The following is a 27,945-nucleotide window of genomic DNA, read 5'->3' as shown; positions in this document are numbered from 1 at the left end:
AAATGTAGTTCTAGTGTGCACTACCTCCATTACCAAGGCGTGTGAGTGAAGGCAAAAACAACAAGTGATCCATCATAGTACCTACTACAAAAAGGTTCAAACAAATATTAACACCTAACCACTACAGCTAGGGACGGTTACACACTACAGTTGGTATCAGTAGTTATTGAACGATACCCAGATAGAGGTAGAGGGTGACCAGACTAGACAGTGGGTCTCTAAATAAAATGCATACTGGTAGAAAGAAACAAGTCAGACATAATATTGTATAGTAGAACAAACTTTTATTTACCTGAAACCATGGTGTCTGTAGGATGCTTATGTCAGCAAAAACTGAACTTATTTACAATTGTCTAAAGGCCAAACATGCGTTTGTAGTAACTGACATTTTTTTGTAACAGAAGCATCACAATATATCGTATTGCACCAAACGGTCATCTGCTTTAGAATTTAATAAGTTACATTATTACAGTGCAAAATTACATTTGCACACTTAAAATAATTTCTTTAAAAAAACAACTAAAAGTTATGAAATGGTGACCTGGCGATTTACAATTTAAAACATTCAACATCTGTACCTTTTGAATGAGTTTATAAATAGAACAAGTGCATATTGTACATAGCTGTTTATAAAGGAAATGACAAAATACAGACATTTGGCTACTTACAACTGAAAGCATGCACTACGATGATATTGTACATGAACTAATGACATCTTACATGGCAAAACACAAACTTGGCTGCTTAGATTTTTCCCCAGTTCATTAGATGCTAGAGGGGCCAAATATTACGAAGAATTTAGGGTTTCCCCTAAAACAGCAAAAGGACTAACATTTAACTCTATTCCGTCTTTGCTGTGTACTGATCAAATCCTCCACGGGATGCTCCAGCGTAATTGATCCGCTGCTGGCTATTGTTGAGCACTTTTCTGTAGCCCCCCCCCCCCCCCCCCGCATTTGTTTTGATAATTGCCTCTAAACACACACATGCACACAACAAAGCAACCTTACATCTTTGCAAAATTGTTTAAGAAGGGGATTACTCCAGTTCTGAAAAGGAAAGAAGAAATAGGACATCAGATGATGAAAGTCTGTAAGATGCACAGGGTTGCAGTAATACACAGCACCTGACTAATTCTTGCTTTGCTTAAAAGCTTAACCCTTTATGATCCCTTGTCCATTTAAATGGATATTAAAAATGTATTATGTCGCCGTAGTGATGACTTGCCATTTAAAATACCAATGTCCATTTAAACGTACAAAAACATCAAATTCGAACACATGGCAATGTTTGGTGTACAAGCTACCATGCTTTATGTACTAAAAATTTTAAATGAACAAACCATTTTTTTGGTGTTACTTAGGTCCTCATAATTTTGAAAACAAATTTGGAAGTTATATTAAAAAGGGGGTCTTTAATCTACCTGGTGAAATAAAGCCCTAGTCCAGGGATGGGGAACATTCCGCTATCCAGCTGTTGTTGAACTGCACATCCCAGCATGCCCTGCTATTTTGGCATACTAAAACCTTTGCAGGGCTGCTGGGATGTGTAGATCAACAGCTGGAGGGCCGAAGGTTCCCAATCTCTGCCTTACATTTTACACGCTTTGTAAGGAAAGTGACAGGAACAGATGGTCTTGTACCCATGGCTACAACTAGTGCAATTTGGCCTGTTTACCCCTGATTTAGACTGATCGGGCCAACTAATCAAGTGAAAAACTGGGCCAAATTGCACATGCAGCTTTCAGGTACACACAGTGGTGCTTTTTTAGCACCTACGATGTTTCACATCAGATTTCCCTTGAACTCCCCCAGCAGCACCCTGGGAGCCCAGAGTCAGATGAAGGGCTCTCCTTGGGCTGCTGGGGAACTTCAAAGGAAAACTGGTCTGCCTTGTGCCTCAAACCAGTTGGACCAGTGTATAGGGGCCTTTAGTTTTATCACACCAAACTTTGAAATTTGATCGCATTTACAAAGATCTGGGCAGATTACCGCTCAGGATCGGTCATACGGACCCCCGTCAACCGCACTGCCGCCCATAGGCTACAATAGGTTATCGCCATATCAGCATGGAGATAACCCAGGGGTGCAAAGCCAGGCTGCCCGATGTTGATACATCGGGCAGCTTCGCATCCCCCATAGAAACCTATGGGGAATGCGGCCGGCGGTGATGGGGGGGGGATGCAGCAGGGATCGGACATTCCTGCTGCGGTCCCCCTGTGATACATTTGATTAGGGTGATACTTAATATTTGCGGCTAACAGGGTTTTCGGGGATTTCGCTGCAAATATTACTTGATAAATGCGGCCCTAAGTGTAAAACTTCTTTATATAATAAATCTACACTTTATCCTTCGTGCAACAGTAATTGCAAAGCAATTTCCTTGGTAACCTGCATTTTAACACTAAGCATTGCAGCTATGTGCTGTATAGTCACACTACTTTCACAATATGAATATATGCAGTTAATCTAAACATATACTGTATACACATCTTTCCAGATGTTATCAGGAGGAATCTGAATCCATATAGGATTACTGCTTACAAAAAGACACCACTGTTGCAATGAACATGTGCCAGAAGAAATCATTTAAAAAATAAATTTGACAGGATTTTACTGTAGGTTAGAGGTCCGTCAGAATCAAGAACAACAAAGTCCAGGATTTAGGAAATACCCAGATATCATATAAGGACAACTAAAACCTTTGACCCTGGCAATGCAGAGTAATTATTTGGAACTACGCATGGTAATAAATCATATCATCCTAAAAATACAATTCTGTATCATAAGGGTTAACATTCAGGTGCTCAGTGAATTAAAAAAAAACTCCAGCAAACACTCATTAGTGTGTGGAAGAAAAAGTGTGTTAATTTTCCCAAGTACCAGAAGACGTGAAGTGTTAAGAGTGAATAGGTAATTTGTCACACATTTCATCATTAGAATCATGATGTACCAGCTATGTTTCAGTGACCGGTCGTTTACATAATTCTTGTTGTACTGTAGGTCAGAATATACTCTTATTCTGATCTTGGCCTAGAGAAACTTGCAAAACGTATAAAAAAAAAAAAATATGTAAAAAAAAATTAAACAAAAGAATGAAAAAAAGCGTACTACTTTATTAAACCATGTGGCAAACACTGTATCCAGCACCAGCTCCATGCCAGCATTGTGCTTTTTACCAGAGAGGAAATACAATAACTAATTTTAGTTATGATATAAACAGCCAAAAAATAAACACATATTATACGAATTACAGGATATGGTCTTCAGATAAGCAGTGTACACACAGCTGCGATAGGTGCTGAAATAGGTGCTGAAATCGCTGGGAATACGCACTCCTGTTTTCAGCTCCGTTCTAAAAACGCTGGTTGCAGGAGCTCCAGCAGGAGGCTGGTCGCAGCCTCCTGCTGCTTATAAGAAAAGTGACTTTCGGAAAATGGCTGCCCCCACACGAAAGACAGTTTTTTAAAATGGATTTTCCTATGGGGCAGACATTTTCCGAAAGTCACTTTTTTTTTAATAAGCGCATCGGTCCTTACTACTGCCGGGATCTGCAACCGAACTCAGGTACCGGCTGCACGGAGGGAAGGGGGGGGGGCTGAAGACTGCACTGGGAGATCGGGGGATGTTACCCCGGGAGATCGGGTAATGTTAACGCGCGCGGGGGGGTCGGCGGCGGGCGGCTCCAGTGCTATGAATATTTAATGAGCGCTCATTAAATATTCACTGCACTGAATTTAGGACCCAGCTCATTGGCTGGGTCCTAAATACCGTTTCAGACCCGATTTTGATCCCAAAATACCGGGTCTGAAACGGGTATGACCCTGCATTTTAACCGGTTTGAAAAAACAGTATTTTCAAACCGGTTAATTGGATCTGCACCTTTCAGACCGCACAGATTACCATTTTAAAAAACGGTAAAAAAACAGCAATATACCGTTTCCAAAGTGCGGTCTGAAAGGGGCATAAGTCAGCCAGCCACAGAACTTGTGTAATTAAGGTGTCCAGAATTTACCAAACTAAAAGTTGTACCAACTGATTGGACGTGAGCTATTCTCAGTTTAAATAGGCTAATTATCTACGGACTGCTTGTTCTGATATTCTAACGAGTAACTACTGTAAATAAATCCCAGAATGCTTTGGGAGATTAGACTTCTTGAGGCTCTAATTTAATTTTGACTGAGCATTTGAAGAGACCGGAATCTTTTTGGTCAGCGTCTATTATTTTATCTCTCATCATGCATTTGTAATAGCAATCACATATGTAATAGCATTGACATACCCCCTTCCATCAGAATAGAAAAAAAAAGACTTTATACTTAATGATTGTAGTCACCGTTGTTCAAACCCAAAAAAATCTACCTCATCAATAATTTGTCCAGCCCAGTAGACTGCAATCATACAGTAAATGAAGTGGGACGCCCAGGAACAGCATATTGTATGTAATGAGAGGGGTTATGATGGAGGAACGAATGACTGGATTGTGTAGTGTTTGCATATAATAATAATAAAAAAAAAAAGGCATCTAACTGCCTTTGTAAGGGGTTTACAATATTCTGTGTCAATGTAGTTTTGTTGCTGCAGGCAACAAAACTAGATTTCATGTAAATAATCATATTCCAAGATTAGCACTTTAAGTCCGCGTTTGATAGCGTAAACATGCAGCAGGGAATTCTGGCAACATCTAAGTACAGCACTATATATTACACACTTTATAAAAAAACAGCCATTTCTCCATGTGTTGCTTTATTTGCATTTCAGACATTTAATAGGACTGACATTTTTTTCAAGGTCTTTTATTGCTGTTAAAATAGATTTGCATTGCAACACTTCATACATTACTTCCAGGGAATGCTTGTTTGTCTGCATGTGGATGTGAGGACAGAGGTACAGCCACATAGACAACTCTTGTACAGGGTATGGATCATATGGTCTACAGCAAGCATGTCCAACCTGCGGCCCTCCAGCTGTTGTGAAACTACACATCCCAGCATGCCTTGCCATAGTATTGCTATTAGGGAATGCTAAAACTATTGCAAGGCATGCAGGGATGTGTAGTTTCACAACAGCTGGAGGGCCGCAGGTTGGACATGCCTGGTCTACAGCAACTAGGTCAACATGGGTCTAGGTCAACAGGACGACACAAGCATTAGGTCAACAATGGGTTGTTCACTTTTTTTTTTACACGAATATCGACATGGACACATTTTAAAGTGCACTGCATCCGCTCGCAATGCTTCGGGCACACTATTTTTTTCTCCCACCACGCCCTAGTGGATGGTAAGGCATGAATACAGCCTATCGGCACATGTCGGCTCAAAAAAAAGTGAAAAACCCCATGTCGACCTAAACCCATGCCAACCTTCCTGCATGTCGACCTAGTTGCTGTAGACAATATGACCGTATCCCCTTGTACATCCAGGGTTAACTAATCTCTTGCTTTCTGAGCATTCCCACTTCACACACCGAGGTCAATGAGAAGATGGGGCTTTAAAATCTATAGTTCCCATCAAATTACACCTGATAAAATACTACAGCTACTAAAATAAGCATGGAAAGCTCTAGAACAAGGCATTAGGAGTGTTATTTCTGCCTAAATGTGCATAATTAGGTAAAATACTATGAAAGATTGAGGAAATGTAATGGAAAAATTGAAAAGAAAGAGTCATATGAGATGTTGCTGGCAGTGTGGATGTTCCAGGCTGTACAGTTATACAGCTTGGTCACTAGGAATGCTTTGTGCTCTAGCCATTTAAGGACATTGCAGGCTTGAACCTCTTTCTAACAAAAATGCTTGTGGTCTCCCTGCTAAAAGGTAGCTTTACTAGCAGCTATGACAGGAAACAGCCATTAAAAAGAGAACTGTAGAAGTTCCACAACAGCTTTACCATGAAAGAACTATAGGCCTAGAAAAGTGCAGCTTAGAACAGAAGGTTTTTGTTGTGGAAATCAGGACCGTGCATTGTTATTATATATCAAACATACCATCTAGTGCAGCGTTCGCCAACCCGTCGCTCGCGAGCGACGGGTAGCTCGCCGGGTGTTTTAGAGTAGCTCGGGGCTGTCAGTGACTTCCTGCCGCACAGCGGGTCCTTGCTTGGCAGCAGGTCAGAAAGTGAGTTAATGCCGCGTTTCTGGACCTGGCGGCGGCAGTGACCTCCTGCCGCGTAGCGCTTCCTCACTTGGCGGCAGTGTGACCTCCTGACGTCCCCAACATGCCGCACTTATCGACGCCACAGCCTCTGCTCAACTCCTGCGCCACAGCCTCTGCTCAACTCCGTTAGGTAATTTTTTTTTTTAAACTGTGTGTGCGCAACTGTTTACTGCTTGAGGTATAATGGGCATCATGTGTATGGCATATGTTTAATGAGTCATTAAACATATGCCACACAAATAATGCCCATTAAACATATGCCCCACACCTTGATACTCATTAATTAATAATCATCAAGGTGTGTGGGGCATATACCACACACATGATGCCCATTATACAAATGCCCCACACCTTGATGCTCATTAATAATGAGATTCACGCTGTGGGGCTTTTGTATAATGGGCATCATGTGTGTGGTATATGCCCCAGATACCTTGATGATTATTAATTAATGAGCATCAAGGTGTGGGGCATATGTGTAATGGGCATCATTTGTGTGGCATATGTATAATGGAGCATCACGGTGTGTGGCATATGATTAATGGAGCATCACGGTGTGTGGCATATGATTAATGGAGCATCACGGTGTGTGGCATATGATTAATGGAGCATCACGGTGTGTGGCATATGATTAATGGAGCATCACGGTGTGTGGCATATGATTAATGGAGCATCACGGTGTGTGGCATATGATTAATGGAGCATCACGGTGTGTGGCATATGATTAATGGAGCATCACGGTGTGTGGCATATGTATAACGGAGCATCACGGTGTGTGGCATATGTATAACGGAGCATCACGCTGTGGGGCATTTGTATAATGGAGCTTCACATTGTGGCATATGCATAATGGAGAATCACATTGTGGCATATGTATAATGAGCATCACGGTGTGTGGCATTTGTATAATGGAGCATCACGGTGCGGGGTATATTTATAATGGGTATCACGGACTGCACTATTGGGGTTCATGTGTATCTGGCACTGCACTATTGAGGTCATATGTGTATCACACCCCCATTTTCCATGGCCGCACCCCATGTGGCTACAGCTCTTAGAGAGCTGACCATGCCCCCATAGCGGAAAAAATGGGGGATGTAGCCTCGCAGGAGTTCCACGGTAGTAGCTAAACCCTCTACCTACAGTGTTGGGAGGTATGTTTGTGACATATTGGACATTGCAGTGTGTGGCCTAATGTGTCAGGGGCATTACGGTTTGTGGCATTATGTGTAAAGGGCATTTTGTTTGATATTATGCAGATTTTTTAAACATTTTTTTACTTTAGTAGCTCTTCGGGTGGTTTATTTTGTCGCGAGTAGCTCCCGACCCAAAAAAGGTTTGAGACCACTGATCTAGTGCAACAACTTCTGCACAAATCACTTTTGTGCTGCCACTACTTTAGTATATTTGAATATATGTAGACTGACAAAGACCATTTAAGGCCCATACACACTGGGTGATATTGAGCTGAAGGCCGCTCAAAACACCAAGTTTGATCGGCTTTCAGCTCAATGACGCCCAGTGTGTATGGTCCGGCGATGAGGGCTCCCGCATAATCGTCAGGAAAGCCACTCATTTGCTTACCAGCAGATATAACGGCTTTGTGGACGGATTTGCGTATCTCTGCGCTATGCAAAGCCATCCGCCCCCCCCCCCCACATCCAGTGATCATTGCTGTCCATACAAGCTGGACATAGTCGCCCAGTGTGTATTGACCTTTAGAAGAATACACACTGGCCAGTCTATACTACAGCAGTGCAAGACAACTTAAGTAAATTGCTTCAGATTTGGTCACACAGCCAAACTGGAAAAGTCCTTAGCAGCTGGTGCTGGGAACGAAAGGCACAGTGGCCATATTCCTTGGCAGGATTGCGTCCAGTGAACAAAAGCCATGTAAAAAATATACTGGTACATTAATTGGCTCCCAACAAAATTAAACAGAGAATGATTGCGTGTGTGTGTGCATATATGTGGTAGGGAATATAGATTGTAAGCTCCACTGTTCAAATATGCTCTGTATAGCGCTGCGGAATGTGTGCGCTTTATAAATGAATGAATATAGTGCTGCTCATTCATCTGTAAATCGTAGTCAGGCCTCAGCATATTCAATAAAAGATCCAATAGATTCTCAAAAAGAACCCTAAGAAAATAAGCCATACTGGCCCATGTCAACCTGAATCTTCGGTTCATGCACTGCATCACCAAGCCTCTCACTGTGGAGCGCCAGTTCCTGGTGAGACACCCGCCAGTGGTTCAGGGACACATAGCTGCCAGACAATGCAGAGCTCCGCAGCTGCCTATTGGGTTTGTGGACAGATCTCTTGGATTGCAGCATAGAGCAAATGCACCAAAGAAAAATCGTATTTGTATCAGTGCACACAATACACTTTGTGAAATAGAGATTTCTAGATTGTACAACAAAACCGTTAAGGTATCAAGGATTTGTAGGCAGTAAACTCAGAGTGCTATGCTTGGAAAGACCAAATACCTTCAAATCTCTGGTAGACTAGTTATTTGTGCTAGCTATGTAACTGCAGGTCCTTTTCCCATATTATAAGAGGAAATGATGAGGCTATGGTCTCTGGAATTTCCAAATGGTGAAATGTTCTGCTGCAAAACGTTGATACTTGTACTTCAGATAACTCATAGACCACATATATAAGACAACTAAAACAGTGGTATAGAACAGGGACAAGGATTTTTGTTAAAATCCTTGTCCCTATTCAAACATGTAATTTAGAGTTACCAGTGTGCCTGTGGTCAAGGTGTTTTACTTCAAATTAAACTACAGAATGTCAGCCGTACTGAGATTCTGCGCATAAACACACTGAAACCTCCACAAACTGAGTGTTATGGTGTGTACACACTGGCCGACCTGGCAGTCATCCATACCATTCAATATCAAAGGCTGCCAAGACCCAGTGGGTTGCCTGCATCGGCCAGGAGAGAAGGGGGGCGTCGTGGGGATGCTGAATTGAGCAGCATGGCACTGCTTTCGATCTTGCCACCACACATTGGGATCAAATGCTAAATTCAGGGTCACTTGATTCAATTTGGACTATATAGTCCAAATCGAATTGAAAATGACACCGAATCACACAGCATTCGGTCTAAGAACTAATTTCTTAAATACAACGCAAGACAAAGGCGTAAAGAACCCACTTCTACAGCCAGTCACCTCTTCCACATCAACGTGTAGACTTCATTGTGTATGAACCAGGAAGTGCCTATGACAATTTGCATTATCTCTTAAAACCAGGAAATATAGGATTTCCAAGATGCATGGTTGTAGTTAGGGTACTCTAAAGGCAGATTAAAACAAGCATGTGTTCTATACATTCTAGTAGAATGTATACAACAAAAGCTTTCCACTTTTTAAATATAGACTCAAGGGATAATCCTGCACATCCTCCACAACCAGTTTGATTTCCATGACAGGTAGTGTATCTATTGGCAAACGCACTGATATTTATTACGCATACTTTCATTCTGGTGCGTGGATATCTGTTCCCTAGGTGGTCTCACAGCTTGCAAAAAGACTAAGTATAGGGACAAACATTACCATCAATGTGGTAATATAGAATTGAAATGTAGGACAGACTCCATGCAAAGTAATGGGAAACTTAACCACTTTATTCTTTTACAATAATACAGCCTATAAATGTCTTGCATCGTTACATGAACTGGCTATGATGGAGTGTTTCAAAGGCAATGAATACTCACTTTAGTTGATGAGTGTTGGAAGGCATTTGGAGAAAAACACCACAGTTAGGACGGTTAATGACTTAAACATTGGAGGCTGAGGGAAGTCATCCTGAAAACATGCTCTAACAGTTAAATGATGGTCATTAGTGTCACTTTAAAACAAAAATAGATCTATACAATATGTTCATTTGGTCATGTGCTATTTACAGGTTTTACAAAAAAACAAAAAACAAATAGCTATACAATTAATTCCCCAACTCCGGGTAATACAGGTTGGCAGAATAACTGGCAGTAACAGATGACTGGTTGTGAGCCAACATCTGCCAATCCAGTTTGGTCTTTGCAGTGCTTTTTTGCTTTTTTGTTTTTTTTAAAGACGTGCACACAAAATATTCTAACAAAAAATACGGAGGAGAAATAAGGAACTTAGGTGACAAAGCAGTTGTAAGACCAGACATTGATTTTCTCTGTCCATTAAAAAAGGTTTTATTTTTTTCACTAGGTTGTGAAATATAACCCACGAAATGGGCAACACCAGGGAGAGGAAAAAAAAAAAAATCTGCTACAATAAAATACATTAGACCGTTAAATAAATAACCTTAAAATCTATGGGAGTAGAAACACAAATTTAAACTTGAGAGGGTGGGGTGGGGATCTGCACTAGCAATAGGCATACCTCTTACAGAGAATGGTGTAAACAAAACAAAATGAAATGAGACTAGAAAACAAAAAATACTGACTGAGGTAGCAATTATCTGCTTAGTGCAGAAGATAACTGGCTTATTGGATGAAAAACACACACACACAAAAAAAAACAAAAAAAAACACTAGACAATTTTATATCAAATCAAATCCAAAATGACCATGCAGAAACAGATCATGCGTTAGTTTTAGGCAATTAATCACGCTATCCCTAAATCTGCCAATTTTCTGCAAATAACGTCAATTGGATCAAATTAATAGTTCCTTTTTGTTTCCCTGTGTAGGTTTATTTTTCCTTAAACGAGAATGAATATAATGAAACAGAACACTGTACATGCTCCCCCCCCCATCTACAAAAAAAATATTTGCATAAAATAGTGTTATCTGTACATGTCAATGAACACTAAGGGTACATAAAAAAAAAAAAAAAAAAAGGACGCCTTTTATCCATACTGGCGTATAGAACTGTGCGTGGAGGAGAGGGGAGCAAAATCAGACCTAGCATGATAAACAAACTTGCCTTCACCAGCGCTATGTTCATGTGAAAATTCAGCAGATATAGACAGTTGCGTTAAACAATAATAAAAAAAAAAAAAATGGTTAAGTTAAACATTTCCAATCTGTAAAAATGTCAGTCAAGACCAAAACATTTCAGTAATGTTAGTGTCTGTGCTGTAAAGCCAGATAATCAAAGGTAAAGAAATGAACACAAACGGCCAAGAAATCCCCTCAGTGCATGCGGCAAAAGTGCACGGTTTGGCTGCAGGCTTTTCACACTCTTTACCAGGTTCCAAGTAGTTACGGGCAATAAATTTAAGGGTCTCATCCAGAAGTATAACCGGCAGGGAGATCTTCAGCACCATCAACCACTGAATCAAGTTCAAGGGAGTGATCTGGAAGATGAGCTGCAGAGGGGGAAAAAAAAAATATATAAAATTAGAACATTGCAATAAATTAATACTCAAGTATTGCCAGAAGGAAAAGAACATACCGGTAATGGCTCCACATAAAGAATTAAGAAATGAAGCGACATGGATAAGCATATAGAACCCAGAAGCCACACATTTTCCCAAGGAGGCATTCTCAGTAGTGACTGGTTTTCAGACAAGCTAAAAAGTGGAGAAAGAACATAGTATTAAATAGATTTAAAAAACAAAACAGTATTTAACCTTTTGAGTACCAAGTGAATTAGTCAAAATAGGTGTGAATATTACCAAGCAGACTTTTTATTTATCATAATGACCTGTAATGTTTACCGGTACTAGTGTAGTTTCACGGCGGCACTGGGATCGCATCGCATGCGATGCAGCACACCCCCCACTATCCACGTCAGCCCAAAGCGCGGCAACTCGGTATGTGTCCTTCCAACCTGTTCATACCCTCACTTTCCATGTCGGCAAGAAGTTGACTTTTTAAAGTGTGGTGAGTGCAGCAAGTCACCGAGCGCCGCGTGGGTATGCTGAAAACAAGCACGAAACGTGGCGAGCGCCGTAAGCCTCACTGCGCTCGCCACACTTTATAAAATCAACTCCACGCCGATGTGGCCGGGAGGGAGGATGCGTACCGCGTCTGCTTGCCATGCTTCAGGCTGATGTGGATAGTGGGGGTGTGCTAAATCGCATTGCATGCAATGCGGGGGGCAGTGCCGCCGTGAAACTACACAAGTACCATCGCATCGTGCTCAAATTACATGCGATTTGCCTGCGATGCGTTCCCAGTGCTGCCGTGAAACTACACAAGTACCTGTTTACCTTATACTAGTAAGCCCGCTCAAATCCAGTGCTATAAAAGCTAGTCTGCTACAGATAGAGCCAGCCTCAGCGGGTGCACCAGCGCTACAGTTCAGGTGGCTGGGGAGCCGGTGCACAAGGCCACGCAAGAGTCTCCCAAGCTTTTGTGTCCATTGCCGAGAATGGGGCGCCTGAGCATCTTTGCCGCACGAGTGCCACATTTGCTGGCGGGCCTCGAAGAATGGCATACTAAGGCGCTTCTAGAGGAGGCTGGCGCCTACTATACCTTGTGCATGTGTTTCGGAGCCAGACCCTAGACATATATAAATAGGAAAAAAACTTATGTTATGTTACACATTTTTTATTTTAATTTATGACAACTGTGAGCTATGCTGGCAGTTTTAGCAGGTATTTTTCACATATCAGATGTTGGCACTCATTAATTTAGAGTCGGAATGTGCATTTGGTCATAAAACTACCATTTCAGACTTTTTAGTCAAATTCATGATTTGACCTATACGGGTCTTCCCCTGAGGCCGTAAGGAGAGAGGATAAGTTTTCGGAGGGGCTGAAGGCAAAAAGGCCATCTTCCAGGTAGCTACCGTGGTGACGGCCTTGTCCAATTCAGGATCAATCAGCACATCACCAGAGAATGGAAGAGCTTCCAGAGCCCACTTGGAATCGGAGTAAGCATTTCATGTACACAGCCAAAGCACTCGTCGCACCACAATAGAGGAAGCAGAGACCCGTGACGATAGGGCAGCCGAATCAAACGCTGCCTCAACTAATAGAGTGATGAGCTTGGACCGCTGAGTGCTGGAGTTAATATGGTCCAGCAACTAGTCAGTCCAATTCGTAATGGCCTTAGCCATCCAAGCAGATGCCAGAGCAGGTCTCGCAGCTACCCCTTAGTTAGGGAATTGGAGCATCTGCTGAAGATAATCTTCTCTATCGGTAAGGTTTTTGAGGGACACCACCGTATGAATGAGTAGTTTATTTAACTAAACGATCCCCATGATCGTCCACCCGAGGCAACGTTTCCCACTTAACACGTCAGACTGCTCAAAGGGGTAAAAGGAAGTCAGGCGCTTTGACACTGGGAATTTCTTATTCGGATGCGACCAAGCATCCAGTAAGACAGGGATGGGGAACCTTCAGCCATCCAGCTGTTGTGGAACTACACATTCCAGCATGCCTTGTTACAGTTTTGCTGTGTGTCCATGCCAAAACTGTTGCAAGACCTGCTGGGATGTTTAGTTCAACAGCAGCTGGAGGGCCGAAGGTTCCCCATCCCTGGAGTAAGATATCGTTTAGCTTCGTAGATGGAGGAAACGCATTTGGATCCTTCTTACGCTTGAAGAGGGGAGCTTTGGTTGTCTCTGGCTGGTTGTCCTTAATTTTAAGGGAGGTACAAACTACATTAATGAGGGCATCAACATGTCAACATGGGCCCAAATCATTTGGCCTACTTGGCTGCCAATACCTGCCCAGTCAGAACCATCCTCTGTCCCAGAGGCGTTAGGATATGCTGCAGCTCCACATGGGTCTCTGTGCTTAGCAGGAAAGCCTAACAAATTATGGAGGGAGTTTGAGACCTGGACCAAACAATGGAAAGACGTGGAGAGGTTTTGGACCCAGGCTGGTTCTAGCAGAGGCTGCTGGGGAACCAATTAAATCGAAACGCAGCAGGAACTGTGGCCGGAGATTGCTGTACAGGGGCCCTGGCCATCGCCAACTGTGAGGCGAGCTCTCGCATAGCTGTTGATACCGCCCAGTCCAGTGGAACCGAACCAGAGGGACGGGCCCATAAGTCTTCTACAGAGCAGCAATCATACAAACCAGAATGGTCCTGTTCAAGGGATTAACAAATGTCCTTGCAATTAGTGCAAGCATATGCTTGCAGCATAGGAGCAGACTTACCCCCTGAGGGCTTAGCTCTGGAGTAGTAGAGCACACATTTAAATAGGAACCTGTATTACTAAAATGAAGTTATTTTCGAAAATGTTAAACCTCTACAAAACATGCTGTATGTAAATAGGAAAAAAAATCTAAATAAAATGTACCTGTTCAAAGCATTACACATTTCTATAGTGACAAGAACAGACAGTGCCATGGTCATTGGATAAGGAGATTCAAAGACTTCACATGAAACATTTTCAAATTCTGGGTTGTCATCTTTGCACTGAAGAAAATGACTCTAAAAAGGAGGAGAATTTGTTTAAAAGAATTATTGAATACCATAGGAGCATTTTCACATTATAAATTTAATCCCGTGCTTTTTTTTTTTTTTTTTTATCTGTTCAATGCTAGTTGTCCCATGTGCACCGGATAGTGCGGCACGTAGGATCGGTCAGATCGGACCGCCTCCAGCAGCACTTGCTGGGATCGCATGCAATATAGCAAAAGGACCCATGCCGGGCAGCTCAAGGGATGGGGGACGGGGGGATAAGGGGGTCGGCTGGCCATGCACTACTTTGACACATCGGAGTAGTGTATGACCACCTCAGTATAATAAATAAATAGGAATATGACTGTACCAATTGATAGAAAGTAATTCTAGGTCCACCATCAGCTGCCATAAACCACCAGGCTGCAGCACCAACTGTCCCAGCTCCAACATAACCTGTAAAATTAATACCAATAAAGTGATTAGTACAAAAAGGTATCAGTGTCAAGTTTATGTTAAGTAGTACACCTGAAACTAATAATGGACAGCCCAAGTGAATTTAGAGGTTTGCAGTCTACCAAATAGAAAATGTATATATAACTTGGCCTAGTAGCCAACATCCCATTTAGAAGACCAGAGGTGATACCGGCTCTTTAGTATTAAGATATTAGCAGAGTTTACAACAATTGTATCCTGTACTATTTTACTTACTAAAGAGATAAAAATAAAAATAGAAAAATCACTCACATCCAATTGTAAGATAACGAAAGAATAGCCAGCCGCTGATCAGCGGTTCCTTGGGATTGCGTGGTGGCTTGCTCATGATGTCCAGATCTGGCGGATTGAAACCCAAGGCAGTGGCAGGAAGACCATCAGTCACTAGATTAACCCACAGCAGTTGAACGGGTATTAATGCCTCAGGGAATCCCAGAGCAGCAGTCAAGAAAATACTAGTGGGGAGGAAATAAAATAGGTCAGCCCATAAAGAAAAGGATATATCTTTTTTTAAAGGGCCTAAGTAAGGGCTATAGGGATCTTTAAAATACAGGCATTTCTGAAGAATACCTGAAAGGCAAATGTATGGACAGCTAACAAACTGATCGCTAGAGTACCTATGCTGTATACAGAAACATGACATTTTCAAGTACAGGTCTACACATCTGTGGTAGTGATGTTTTCAATACATACCAAACGACTTCTCCAACATTAGAGGAGATGAGGTATCGAATGAACTGCTTCATGTTGTTGTAGATGGCACGCCCTTCTTCCACAGCAGCTACAATTGTAGAGAAGTTGTCATCAGCCAGGACCATTTCAGAAGCGGTTTTAGCCACTGCGGTGCCAGATCCCATAGCTATTCCAATCTCAGCTTTTTTAAGTGCAGGAGCATCATTTACACCATCACCAGTCTAAAGAGATAGAAAAAAAAAAAAGTTTGTCATCAAGTTAAATGGCATTCCAATTTTAAAAAAATCAACATCGACTAAAAAGAGGTAGATGGCGTTGCTTGAAAAATGTGAGAACAGTAGCTAGTCGTTCTGCTGTGAAGAGTTGGATAAAAGAAATAAGCAATGGAAGCAAATATTAATGCACAGCTGGGAGGACAGAATGCTTGCCGTTAAAAATAGTTTGAAAATGGAAACTTTCTTAGTAACGGTCAGCATACAGTTCACAGAAAGAGTAGTAGAACTCTTTCTGTGAACTGTATGCTGACCGTTACTAAGAAAGTTTCCATTTTCAAACTATTTTTAACGGCAAGCATTCTGTCCTCCCAGCAGTTCATTCGATACCTCATCTCCTCTAGTAGATAAGTGGAATAGCCTCCCATCAGAGGTGGTAGAGGCAAATACAGTAGTACAATTTAAACATGCTTGGGAGAGGCATATTGATATCCTTACAAAAAAAAAAGGATCAAATATGGTTTGAGGTAACATGTTTAAAAAAGGGGCAGACTAGATGGGCTAAGCGGTTCTTATCTGCCGTCAAATTCTATGTTTCTACATCACACGATATGTATTCAATAGAAAAAAAGTAGATCAACTTTAAACTGAAGTTGATTTAGAAGCAAAATTTGGGCCATTATCAAGTAATGGTCTCAGTTTCTTACCATGGCTGTGATCTCATCAAAAGACTGCAGAAATTCAACAATTTTTGACTTATGTGAAGGCTCCACCCGAGCAAAGCAGCGAGCATTCATACAAGCATCCCTCTGTGCAGCTAGGGACAGCTCGTCAAACTCACGGCCAGTGAATGCCCTCTCTGTAACGTCTTCATCTTCACGGAAGATACCAACGCGTCGGCAAATTGCCACTGCAGTTCCTTTGTTATCTCCGGTAATCATGATCACTCTGATGCCAGCCTGCCTGCACATTTTCACTGAGGCAGCCACTTCTGTTCTTGGAGGATCCAGCATGCCAACACAGCCAACAAACGTCAGATTGGTCTAAACATAAGGACATTGATAGCGCATTACAGAACAGTAACACAAATCAATATCAAAAGTCAAAACACTTAATTACTGAATGTAGATGCTTTCAATAGCGGAGACATCTACATTTTTTTTTTTTTTTTTTTATAAACTGTGCTTTTACCTTTTAGGTTTTGAACATGTGCCAGTAATGTGTGTATTTTCTGACCTTGCCTTCTTATTAATAATTTCATAGTAAGGAAGGAACACAAATGTTTTATTTTTACCTCATAATTGATGAAGTTGGTAGACTCCACAAGATTCATGTCCTCTTTTCGGGGTGGGTTATCATGGGTTGCCAGCGCCAGGCATCGCAGAGTGTCTCTGCCTGAGCCCCACTCTCTAATAACACCCATAATCTTCTGTTTAATTCCTGAAGTCAAAGGCACTTTTGCGCTTCCAACACGAATATGAGTACAACGTTCGATTAAACCCTCAGGAGCACCCTATGGAGTAAACATTTGAAATAAAAAAAATAAAAAAAAGTTATCCTACATGCATTCCAGTTACTCCCCCATTGTGACCCAATAGATGACAGGAGAACCAGTAAGAGGGATATTTAACAAAGTTTGAAGTGTGATAAAAATAGTGGGGGGAAAAAATTAGCTCCTGTGAAATACAGCCCACAAACTGAAGGCAGAAGCTGATTGGCTAGTACAGTACCTCACCTCTCACTGAGGTTTGTTAAGATAACCCCCCCCCCCCCCCTATGTATTCTAGTAGACTAGGAGATGTAAAATTTTAGTAGGCAATATTATTTATCCCAGCATTTATCGGAAAGTAGTGATGTTCGCATAAATTTACCTTTACAAACATTTTGTTCATGTTGGTACGACTTGGTTTATTTGGTGTACAGTAAACAGACATGGATTTTCTATCTCTCGAGAATTCCAGAGTAAATTCCTTCTTCATTAGCTGTTTTATAACCTGGAAATAAAACATTGGTATATTATAGCACAGCCACAGAGGCATTACCTGATTTCATATAATGCTTAAGATAACAAGTGCAACAGAATCCTAATCAGACCCTTATCCACAGTATCTTTCACTTGGCAAGCCTACAGCCAAATGCATGCTCTTAATCAGAATCAACTTTATTGGCCTTGCGCACACTAGGATTTTTTTTTGTGGATTTTCAGTGCAGCATCAAGCAGGGATGGGAAAGGGGGGGGGGGGGGGGGGGGAGGAGTTCTTCTATACATTGAGACATTACATGCAGGGAACACATGCCCACATAGCCGCACAGCCCCTAGGCAGCCATCAGCAGCGCCACTGGTCGCTGCAGCACCAGGTAGGTAACAATATAAGCAGAGATAGTATCACACAGGGAACACATACCCACCGATCAGCACAGCGCCTAGGCAGCCATCAGCGGCGCCACTGGTCGCTGCAGCAGCCAGGTAGGTAGGTAACAAGATAAGCAGGGACAGTACAGTATCACACAGGGAACACATACCCGCCGAGCTGCGTAGCACCTAGGCAGCCATCCATGGCGCCACTGGTTGCTTCAGCAGCCAGGTAGGTGACAATAGAAGCAGGGACAGTATAACGGCACACAGAACACGCCAAGCTCCGCAGCGCCTAGGCAGCCATCAGCGGAACCACTGGTCGTTGCCGCAGCCAGGTAGGTAACAGTATGGTCAAGGACAGCACAGTTACAGCAGAGACAGTACAGTTATCATACAGGGAACATGGGGTTACATGTAGCTGAATGCACAGATCCTAGGCAGCCATTTGCGGTGCCAACTTCCTGTAGGAGAACCAGCATGGGCGGTGGTGGTTGAGGGTGCTGGGGGGGGGAGGCTTGGGTAGTCAGTGGCCACAGCATAGAGGGCTCCCACATCTGTCGATGCTGGGGGACAGCGGTTGGGGCCTGCGGGCATGATCTTCCTCTGCCGCGTGCCGATGGTGGTCGCCGGCGGCTGGGTCCAGTGCCACAACTTCCGTGCATAGCCTGCATGTGGGTTGTCGTCCTGCCTGGGGGGGGTGGGGCTGGGTGGTGGTGCCACCAGTGCCTGTCCTCCCTGTTCCTTCCCCCTCCCTCTGCCTCCTCCCCTGTTCACAGGGCGCCCAAATCTCCAGGGGCTGGGGATGGAGGCTCCGGTGGATGGGAGCTCGCACTGAAGTAATTTAAGTTCAAGCAGCTCATAATTTAGTGCACAAGCTATACCAGCCGTAACGTGTTCCTTACTGGAACCAATGCTTTGGAACATCGATCATTAAGAACAGACCTCTTTAGGCACAGACCAGATTGCCTTGAAACAGAAGTTACAGCTGGCAAGTCTTTCCTGGACAGCAGCATTCAGTATCTGTTCTATCAAAACCTGGCCCCATTTTATTTGTGAAGTAGAAGCCAGAAGTGTTATCTATAGAACATTGTTCTCAAAAGATTTAGTCCTTCGCCCATTCAAAAGGTTTTCGCCATTACTAGTCACAATAGTAGCCAGTTTGAAATTGGTGGATTTCTTGTACCTTTAATTTACAAACCAGAGCATTCTGTGTGTGGTGTAAATTGTATTTAGGGTTTCAATCATGTTAACTGAACCTATTTTAATATAATCATCATAAATGTAGAACTTACCGAATTGCAGGCATTAGCACGTTCTATTTTAGACAATCCCTTAAGATCGGTGTCAAATACATTTATTTTTTCAACCAGGCAGGTAAGAGCAGTCTCCGTAGCTTCTCCAACCTTCTCATAAACTCCCTTTGCCTAAAATGAGAGTAATTTAGATCAGACATTGAATTCTTTAAACCAGACAATCTGTTCTTGAAGGAGTTAAAATGCATCTATTCAAACTTGCGAGATGTCCTAATTCCACAACTTAGGGCATGATTCAAACCAGCTTGCTAGACTGCGCATACTTACAGCCTAGCAAGCCAGTCATCGGCAGCACCTTCTGCCGAACTCCACCCCCCCCTCAAATCCCATTGCTATCATACGAGGGGACGTGTTCCTTAACACATCCCCTAGCATGCCGCCAAATTGGGGGAGAAATCAATTTATGGTCACATACCATTGAATAATTTCTATCCCCTTCGGGAACAAAGGTCAGTCTAAACTGACTTTTATTCCAGCTGCTGGTTGCCCAAAAGAGGACAGGCACTGATGTCATGTGGCATCAGCTGCCTGCAGGCTTGGACCCACCTGCATTCCCAGGAGAATGCACAGCGGTTTCATGGGGAAGCCCATAAATCACTGAGTGTTCCCATGCAGCTGACCCCTGCATACCTCCAGAACTCACTGTCTGGAGCGAACAGCTCAGCAAGTGTAAAAGCCCCCATACACTATACGATTTGGGCACGATTTCACCTGATTCGGTTGAATCGGACTGTGAAATCGGCCCAAATCACGCAGACATCCCGTCCGACCCCATAAGCAGTCCCGTGCGCATCAGATCGGCTTCGGGAGGTCGGACGGGATGCACATAAGATTTGCTAAATCTTATGTGTAGCCTGGAGCCGTGCGGGCAGGGGAGGAAGCTGCTGCCATCAGCGTGCCAGCGAGAGCAGCACAGGGAACCTGGCAAGAGAAGACTGTCGGGCAGTGGCGCAGTGCCAGCAGTGGGAGCACAGGACTTAAAAAAAATACAACCCATACAAACCCGCTCCTGGGTTTTGCACATATGCGAATGATCACGCTCAGTGAAAAAATATAAACGTGGGTCCTGGAGACCCCTCACTTTATAAAGTTGGGGTATTACTCTGTTTCTGAGTCCCATCACGATTTTGTGGCCTCTGGGCACATTTCTGACATTGCCTTTGGGTGTACGTAGGCGGGGCTGCTGCAGCTCCTTTCCCTAGCTCCAGCCGTGAGGTTCAGCAAAGCGCGTCCCCGGGGCCCACTGCTGGGTCCCCAGTATGCAAAGTAGGGTAAAATAATAGGATTTTGGGTACCTACCGGTAAATCCTTTTCTCGTAGTCCATATGGGATACTGGGCTTCACTACTATGGGGATTGAGACCTCCGCAGGAGAGACAGGCACATAAAAGAACTTTCAGTGTGGGTGCACTGGCTCCTCCCCTCAATCTCCCTCCACTAGTCAGTTAATGCAAAAACTGTGCCGAAGGAGAGCATGTGAGGAGTATGTGATAATGTATTGTGGTGAGATTCATCCAGCACACCCAACCGAACAACAACATATAAAAGAGGTGAATCCTAACAACTTAAGAGGACACCTGTAACTAGAAAACAAGTCTATAGACCTATCTATCCTATAGAAAACAAGGCAATAAGCCTAACAATGAAATAGTATCTGACAGCAGAAAAGCCGCACCGAGGTGGGCTCCCAGTATCCCATATGGACTACGAGAAAAGGATTTACCGGTAGGTACCCAAAATCCTATTTTCTCTACCGTCCAATGGGATACTGGGCTTCACTACTATGGGGAGGTCCCAAAGCTACCAGAACGGGTGGGAACGTGCGGATTCTGCTGTAGAACCGCATTCCCGAACTGGGAATCCTCCCTGGCCAGGGTGTCAAACTTGTAGAACTTCACAAATGTGTGTTGCCCTGACCAAGTTGCGGCCCTGCAGAGCTGCATTGCCGACACCCCTCGAGCAGCCGCCCAAGAGGTACCTACAGACCTGGTTGAATGAGCCTTTACTGAAAAAGGAAGCGATAAACCAGCTGATGCATAGGCCTGTTGGATAGTACATCTTATCCACCTGGCAATGGTACGCGTTGAAGCAGGTAACCCCTTCTTCTGCGCATCAGAGAGCACAAAAAGGCTGTCCGTCTTCCGGATCCTCGATGTGCGCTTGACATACCCTTTAAGGGTTAGGACCACATCTAAGGACTCAGGTATATCCGGATGTGCCGCGCTAGAAGGGACCACAATAGGTTGTTTTAGGTGGAACCCTGACACCACCTTTGGAAGGAATTGTGGTCTGGTCCTGAGCTCCGCCCTATCGTTGTGGAACACAAGGTAAGGGCTCCGACATGATAAAGCCCCAAGCTCGGATACCCTCCTGGCCGAAGCCAGAGCCAGCAGAACAACAGTCTTCCAAGTGAGGTGTCGCAGTTCAGACTCCTCCAGTGGAACAAACCGGGCAGATCTTAAGAAAGTGAGAACCACTTCCAAATCCCATGGTGCAGTTGGAGGCACAAAGGGGAGCTGAATCCTCAGAACCCCCTGTAAGAAGGTTTGCACTTCCGGCAAGGCCGCAATCTTTCTCTGGAAAAACACCGACAGCGCGGAGATTTGGACCTTTAAGGAACCCAATCTGAGCCCCTTATCCAAACCAGCCTGCAGGAAGCGTAGCAGGTTGTCTAGACGAAAGCTGGCCGGAGGCAAGTCATTCTTCTCACACCAGGCAATATATCTTCGCCATATGACGTGATAGTGGGAAGCCGTCACCGGTTTCCTGGCCTTGATCATTGTATTGACGACAGAGGGATGTAGACCCTTGTGGACTAGGATCTGCCGCTCAACCTCCAGGCCGTTAAACGTAGCCGCTGTAAGTCCTGAAAGACGAACGGGCCCTGGAGGAGCAGATCTTTTCTTATGGGCAGACGCCACGGGTCTTCGACTAGCATGGCCTGAATGTCCCCGTACCAGGCCCTTCTTGGCCAATCTGGTGCCACCAGAATGGCCTCCGTCCCCTGATGCCGGAGCCGCTTTAGCACCCGAGCCAACAATGGGAGAGGTGGGAACAGGTACACCAATTGGAAATCCCAGGTCCAGGTGAGAGTGTCCACCGCTATCGCCCCTGGGTCTCTGGTCCGTGCACAGTACATCGCTACCTTGTGGTTCAGTCGTGAAGCCATCAGGTCGATCTGAGGGAGCCCCCACAGATCCACAATGGCATCGAACACTTGAGTGTGAAGGCCCCACTCTCCCGGGTGAAGGTCGTGACGACTCAGGAAGTCCGCCTCCCAATTGTCGATCCCCGGGATGAAAATGGCAGACAGGGCCTGGACATTCAGTTCCGCCCAAGACAGAATCTTTGATGCTTCTCTCATGCAGGGCATGCTCTTGGTACCACCCTGCCGGTTTATATAGGCCACAGTGGTAGCATTGTCCGACTGGACCTGGATCGCCTTGCCCTGTAACAATGGAGCTGCCTGTAACAGGGCATAGTAGACCGCCCGCAACTCCAGCTTGTTGATGTGCAGGCCTGACTCCAGTGGAGTCCATCGACCCTGGAGGCGGACTCCCTGTGTCACCGCCCCCCAGCCCCTCAGGCTGGCGTCCGTGGTTACCAGAGTCCAGTCCTGGATCTGGAACCGTCTGCCTGCTAACAGATTGGATGAATCTAGCCACCACTGTAGCGAGATCCTGGTTTTTGGTGCAAGTCCAATCCTTCTGCGCATCTGCAGGGGGGAGCCGGACCATTTTGTCAGAATGTCCAATTGAAAAATCCTGGAATGGAAACGGACAAAGTGTATTGCTTTGAATGAAGCCACCATCTTGCCTAGAAGTCGGAGGCAAAGATGGATCTGTACCAGAGGAGACTCTAGAACCTCCCTGACCAGCTGCTGAAGTGCACTGACCTTTTCCATCGGCAGAAAGACTCTCTGTTCCGATGTATCCAGAATCATGCCCAAGAAAACCATCCTCTGGGTCGGAACCAGCGATGATTTGGACATGTTCAGAATCCACCCGTAGTCTCTTAGGACTCGCATGGACAGATTGAGAGCACTCCTCAAAGCCTCTGCCGACCCTGCCTTTATTAGCAGGTCGTCCAGGTATGGCACGACATTCACCCTCTGGAGTCTGAGTAGTGACATCATTTTCGCCATTATCTTTGTAAAAACCCTCGGGGCAGTCGACAGGCCGAAAGGCAAGGCCCGGAATTGATAATGGTCGTTCCCCAAGGCAAATCTGAGATAGATTTGGTGTGGGGGCCAGATAGGGATGTGTAAATAGGCGTCCTTGATGTCTATGGAGGCCAAGAACTCCCCTCTCTCTAGGCTGGCGATCACTGAGCGCAAGGACTCCATCCTGAACTTGAACACACGCAGGAAAGGGTTCAGTGATTTTAAATTCAGGATGGGCCTTACTGAGCCGTCTGGCTTCGGTACCAGGAATAGGTTGGAATAATATCCCTGGCCCCGCTCCGTGCTTGGAACCGGTACAATTACCTGAGACTGAAGCAGCCTGGTAATGGCCCCCTGGAGGCGAACCTGGTCCTCCTGTGACGCTGGAAGAGCCGACCTGAAGTATCTTCTGGGAGGGGGCTTGTCGAATTCCAGCCTGTAACCTAGTGAAATGAGACCCCTGGCCCAGGAATCCAGACCCGAGGCGTCCCACACATGACTGAATTGCAACAATCGCGCTCCCACCGCGAGAGAGTCTCGTGGCGGGAAAACCCCATCATGCTGCAGGCTTAGAGGACGCTGCGGCATTTGGACGGTCCTGGGTGCTGGAGGAGTTAGGCTTCCTAAACTTGCCTCTTGTGCCTCTGTTGGCATTAGAGGCACCCCTGGCCTTGGGGCGAAACCTGTTCCCACGAAAGGACTGCTGGGAAGTACCTGTGAAGGTACGCTTTGCCACCGTGGGAGCTGATGGGAGGAAGGTAGATTTCCCTGCCGTGGCCTTGGAGATCCAACCGTCTAATTCACTCCCAAAAAGCCATTCGCCTGTAAAAGGGAATACCCTCCACACTCTTCTTTGAATCTACGTCAGCAGACCACTGACGTAGCCACAAAGCCCGTCTGGCTGAAACCGCCATGGCTGAATTTCGCGCGTTTATTGCGCCCAATTCCTTTTGCGCCTCACACAGGATCTTAGCGGTATCCTGAATGTGCCTTAGGCTGTCGCCTATCTGGGCCACAGTCATGTCACCCAACAACCCTTCTTGAATCTGGGTTGACCAGGTATGAATGGCCTTAGCCATCCAGCAGCTGGCTAAAACTGGGCGTTGTGATGCCCCACTAGCCGTATATATGGACTTGAGGGTAGCTTCCAGCCTCCTGTCCGCCCCGTCTTTAAGGGTGGATACACCTGGGACCGGTAGCAACACCTTCTTAGAAAGGCGGGAGACAGATGAGTCCACTACCGGTGGCTCCTCCCACTTCTTCCTGCCCAAAGGTTCAAAAGGATAGGCATTTGTGCACCTCTTTGAAATAGTAAACCTTTTATCAGGGTTTTGCCAAGCAGCCCTGAACACAGTTTCTAACTCCGCCTGCTCAGGGAAGTACACTGGCTGTTTCCTCTGAGTCATGAAGAAAGGATCTCCTTCTGCGGATGCCTCCACTGGGAGATCTAAAACATCCCTAATGGCCCTGATAAGCGGTTCAGGCCCATGCACTGCTGCCTCAGGGACTGGTTCCTGCAGAACCTGCTCCTCACCCTCCTCTAGTATGTCCTCATCATCATCATCTGAATCAGGGGCCATCGCAGCAGCCGGTCTCTTTTGAGGCTGTGCGGGAGGAGGTACACTAAGAGTATGAAGAATATCCACCCTGGCAGCTAACATGGACAAATCTCTCTGAACCCTCTGCGTTTGCTGAGTGTTATTGGAAAGCTGTGAAGCCACAGAATCCAACAGGGTCTTTATGTTGGAGGCCCAAACAGGCTCCTGCTCGTCAGCCTGAGACGGCCCCACAAGCTGTAGGGGCACCCCACTGATCTGAGTGTCAGCACTACTGGGCTGTGGTGACATACAAGCCTCACAAGTAACCTGGGACTGTGATTTTGGCACAAACTTGGTGCTACACACCATACAAGTGAACTTTTTCACCATGATGAGACAGTACTACAATGTCTGCAGTACAACACAACCCCCACGCAGTCACACACGTGCACACCCCACACAGCTGGATGTGAAAAACAGACTATGTGCTTGTTTTATGCTGTGATAAGTAACTAATCAGTGGGGAAAAAACAGAGCAATTGGGGAGCCAAGTGCACCCTTAACCTGAACTCACAGATCTGGGTGAGCTGGTAACGCTAAACACAGTGATATGAACAAACACAGTGTCTGAGTAAGCCAGATAGCGCAGCAGCGCTAAATCGCTATAAAAAACCTGCTGTCTCTGCCGTGCTGCAAGTACCCGGATCCACCACGCCAGTGAGGAGCCCTCTGTAATGGAGTCTGGCAGCGTGTGAAAAGCAGGAAGTGACAGCGCGCGCCCAGCAGAGCTTGGTCCTGCTCTGAGTGAAGCCCCGCCCCCTGTACACAGAGCTGGCGCTTCTATATATTTATACTGACATATAATAAAGGTGTAAAATATATATATATAATACATTATAACCTGAGGGGTGTCCCTGGTGGTCCAGCGGCAGCACCCCTATGCCAGTTACCAGACGCGGTGTTCACGCAGTCCCTGCTGGAGAGCCGCCATTACTAGCCGTCGTCTTGCCGCACCAGAAATGGCTGCGGGGACCCCTTGTGGGACCCCCAGCCTGTACTCACCACTGAAGTCTTCTGACCTGTCAGGGGTGTGCGGCGGCTAGGGGGCTTGCTCGCCACAGCGCAATGCTGTGCGGTGACAAGTCCCACGCAGGACCGAATTGTCCTGTAGCAGGGTCAGCTCTGCACCTGAAGAGGTCGGGGACTGACCCTTCCCCTGACACCCACGAAGCAGGACAGCTGTGTGGTCACCACAGCGCCCCAAAATAACAAACTTTGAAAATAAATGTAGAAAAACTCTGGAGCATCCAGAAGCACTGCCTCTCCTGAGGCACATTTTTCAAAACTGACTAGTGGAGGGAGATTGAGGGGAGGAGCCAGTGCACCCACACTGAAAGTTCTTTTATGTGCCTGTCTCTCCTGCGGAGGTCTCAATCCCCATAGTAGTGAAGCCCAGTATCCCATTGGACGGTAGAGAAACATGCTATAGCATGTATTCCTGGATAATTGCTCATGCAACATGGCATGTAGTTTTGCGAGATGTCAGATTATGGTAGCTTACATTTTTTTATTACATAAAACCAAAACTTGCCATTTATTCTTCATATGAAAACTCAAAGTTTTAGTCAAACATTGTTCTATGTACACATTCTAGAATCATATCTTTATATTGTAATATAAATCTATAAACCATGCAGCGCAGTCTCACAAACCTCATTGAAATCCAAAGAAGAATCATTGCAAAGGGCACAGATTGAAGCAAGCTCCACCAGTCCATCGTATTGGTGGCATTTCACAACTTTGCCATCTTTCAACCTTAGGAGAACGAATGGGGGAAAAAACCATCAGTACAATAAAACAAAGCAAAGTTCTGGTTTGCTTTACGGTGCCGTGCAAAAGTTTTGCACCACACTCCTTGGCTGTAGTTTTTAGTAATTTGCGGGGACATTTTTTTTTTATTTTAGCAAATGTTAAGTTATACGCATTGAGACTTTTGGAATATTCTGCAACTAGATGCAAATTATATTCTGCGACTAGATGCAAAAGCATCAAGGCTGAAGTAGCAGACATTAGCAAAACCCCCCTCATGTCACCGACTGCTCAGATTAATCGCTAAGCCTCATATGAAAGCTCGAACACCATGGTTCTCAAACACTGTCCTCGGTACCCCAACAGTGTCTTTAATCGGTTTCATTACTGCCAGGCTGGTCAGTTAAAATTCCTTAATAAGAAAAACAAGAACGAACAAAAGTTTCCTCTCTATTTTATCTTATACTTTTCGTTATCTCCCCGCACAAACACTTTCTATCTCTCCTAACCTTACTCTTTTATATGAATAAAAATAAAGGGGAGGACAGGCAGATAAACTACACAGCTGTCCCAAATAGGACTGTATGAAAAATAAATGCACAACACCACATGCCAAAGTTGGGTTAGAAGTAAAATGAAATGAAGTTACATATATGTAAAGAAACTTACACTTCACCAATGGGAGCATATGTAGAGCCAGTTATTGAAAACTCATTCAAAAAGCAATTGTCGCCTTCAACTTTATCAATAATAAACATCTGTAGAAGAGAAAGAACACAATCAGTATGGTTCATCTTTCCCTTTTAGGGAAGAACGGAGCAGTTGCTCAAACATGGTTTATACACGACTTTGGTGAGACCACTACAATCTGTTCTCTTCATAGACACTGCAGCTGTAATGCTTTGACAGAA

At 44.7% G+C, this 27,945-nt stretch overlaps 1 protein-coding gene across 2 annotated transcripts in view; it reads right to left on the bottom strand.

The window, feature by feature from the left end:
• Positions 1–264: 264 nt before the first annotated feature.
• ATP2A2 (ATPase sarcoplasmic/endoplasmic reticulum Ca2+ transporting 2) overlaps positions 265–27,945 on the bottom strand; it is a 44,077-nt gene continuing 16,396 nt past the window's right edge. The window contains exons 9-21 of one of the 2 annotated variants that reach the window (XR_014444955.1): positions 27,704–27,792; positions 26,938–27,040; positions 19,506–19,637; positions 17,729–17,851; positions 17,152–17,370; positions 16,565–16,900; positions 15,646–15,866; positions 15,205–15,407; positions 14,828–14,913; positions 14,354–14,487; positions 11,552–11,669; positions 9,877–11,465; positions 265–1,049 (exon numbers count right to left, since the gene is read on the bottom strand). Coding sequence is in view for 1 of the 2 variants with exons in the window: in XM_083151375.1 (XP_083007501.1) it covers positions 11,196–11,465; positions 11,552–11,669; positions 14,354–14,487; positions 14,828–14,913; positions 15,205–15,407; positions 15,646–15,866; positions 16,565–16,900; positions 17,152–17,370; positions 17,729–17,851; positions 19,506–19,637; positions 26,938–27,040; positions 27,704–27,792 (2,034 nt within the window). In the remaining variant the exon portion in view is untranslated. Of the gene's footprint in view, positions 1,050–9,765; positions 11,466–11,551; positions 11,670–14,353; positions 14,488–14,827; positions 14,914–15,204; positions 15,408–15,645; positions 15,867–16,564; positions 16,901–17,151; positions 17,371–17,728; positions 17,852–19,505; positions 19,638–26,937; positions 27,041–27,703; positions 27,793–27,945 lie in introns of those variants that run through there. The other variant, XM_083151375.1, reaches the window with a different exon arrangement.

Source organism: Crinia signifera, chromosome 1 (genome assembly GCF_055691185.1).
Source record: "Crinia signifera chromosome 1, ASM5569118v1, whole genome shotgun sequence".
NCBI classification, from domain to species: Eukaryota; Metazoa; Chordata; class Amphibia; order Anura; family Myobatrachidae; genus Crinia; species Crinia signifera.
This window is presented reverse-complemented; position numbering and strand designations above follow the sequence as displayed.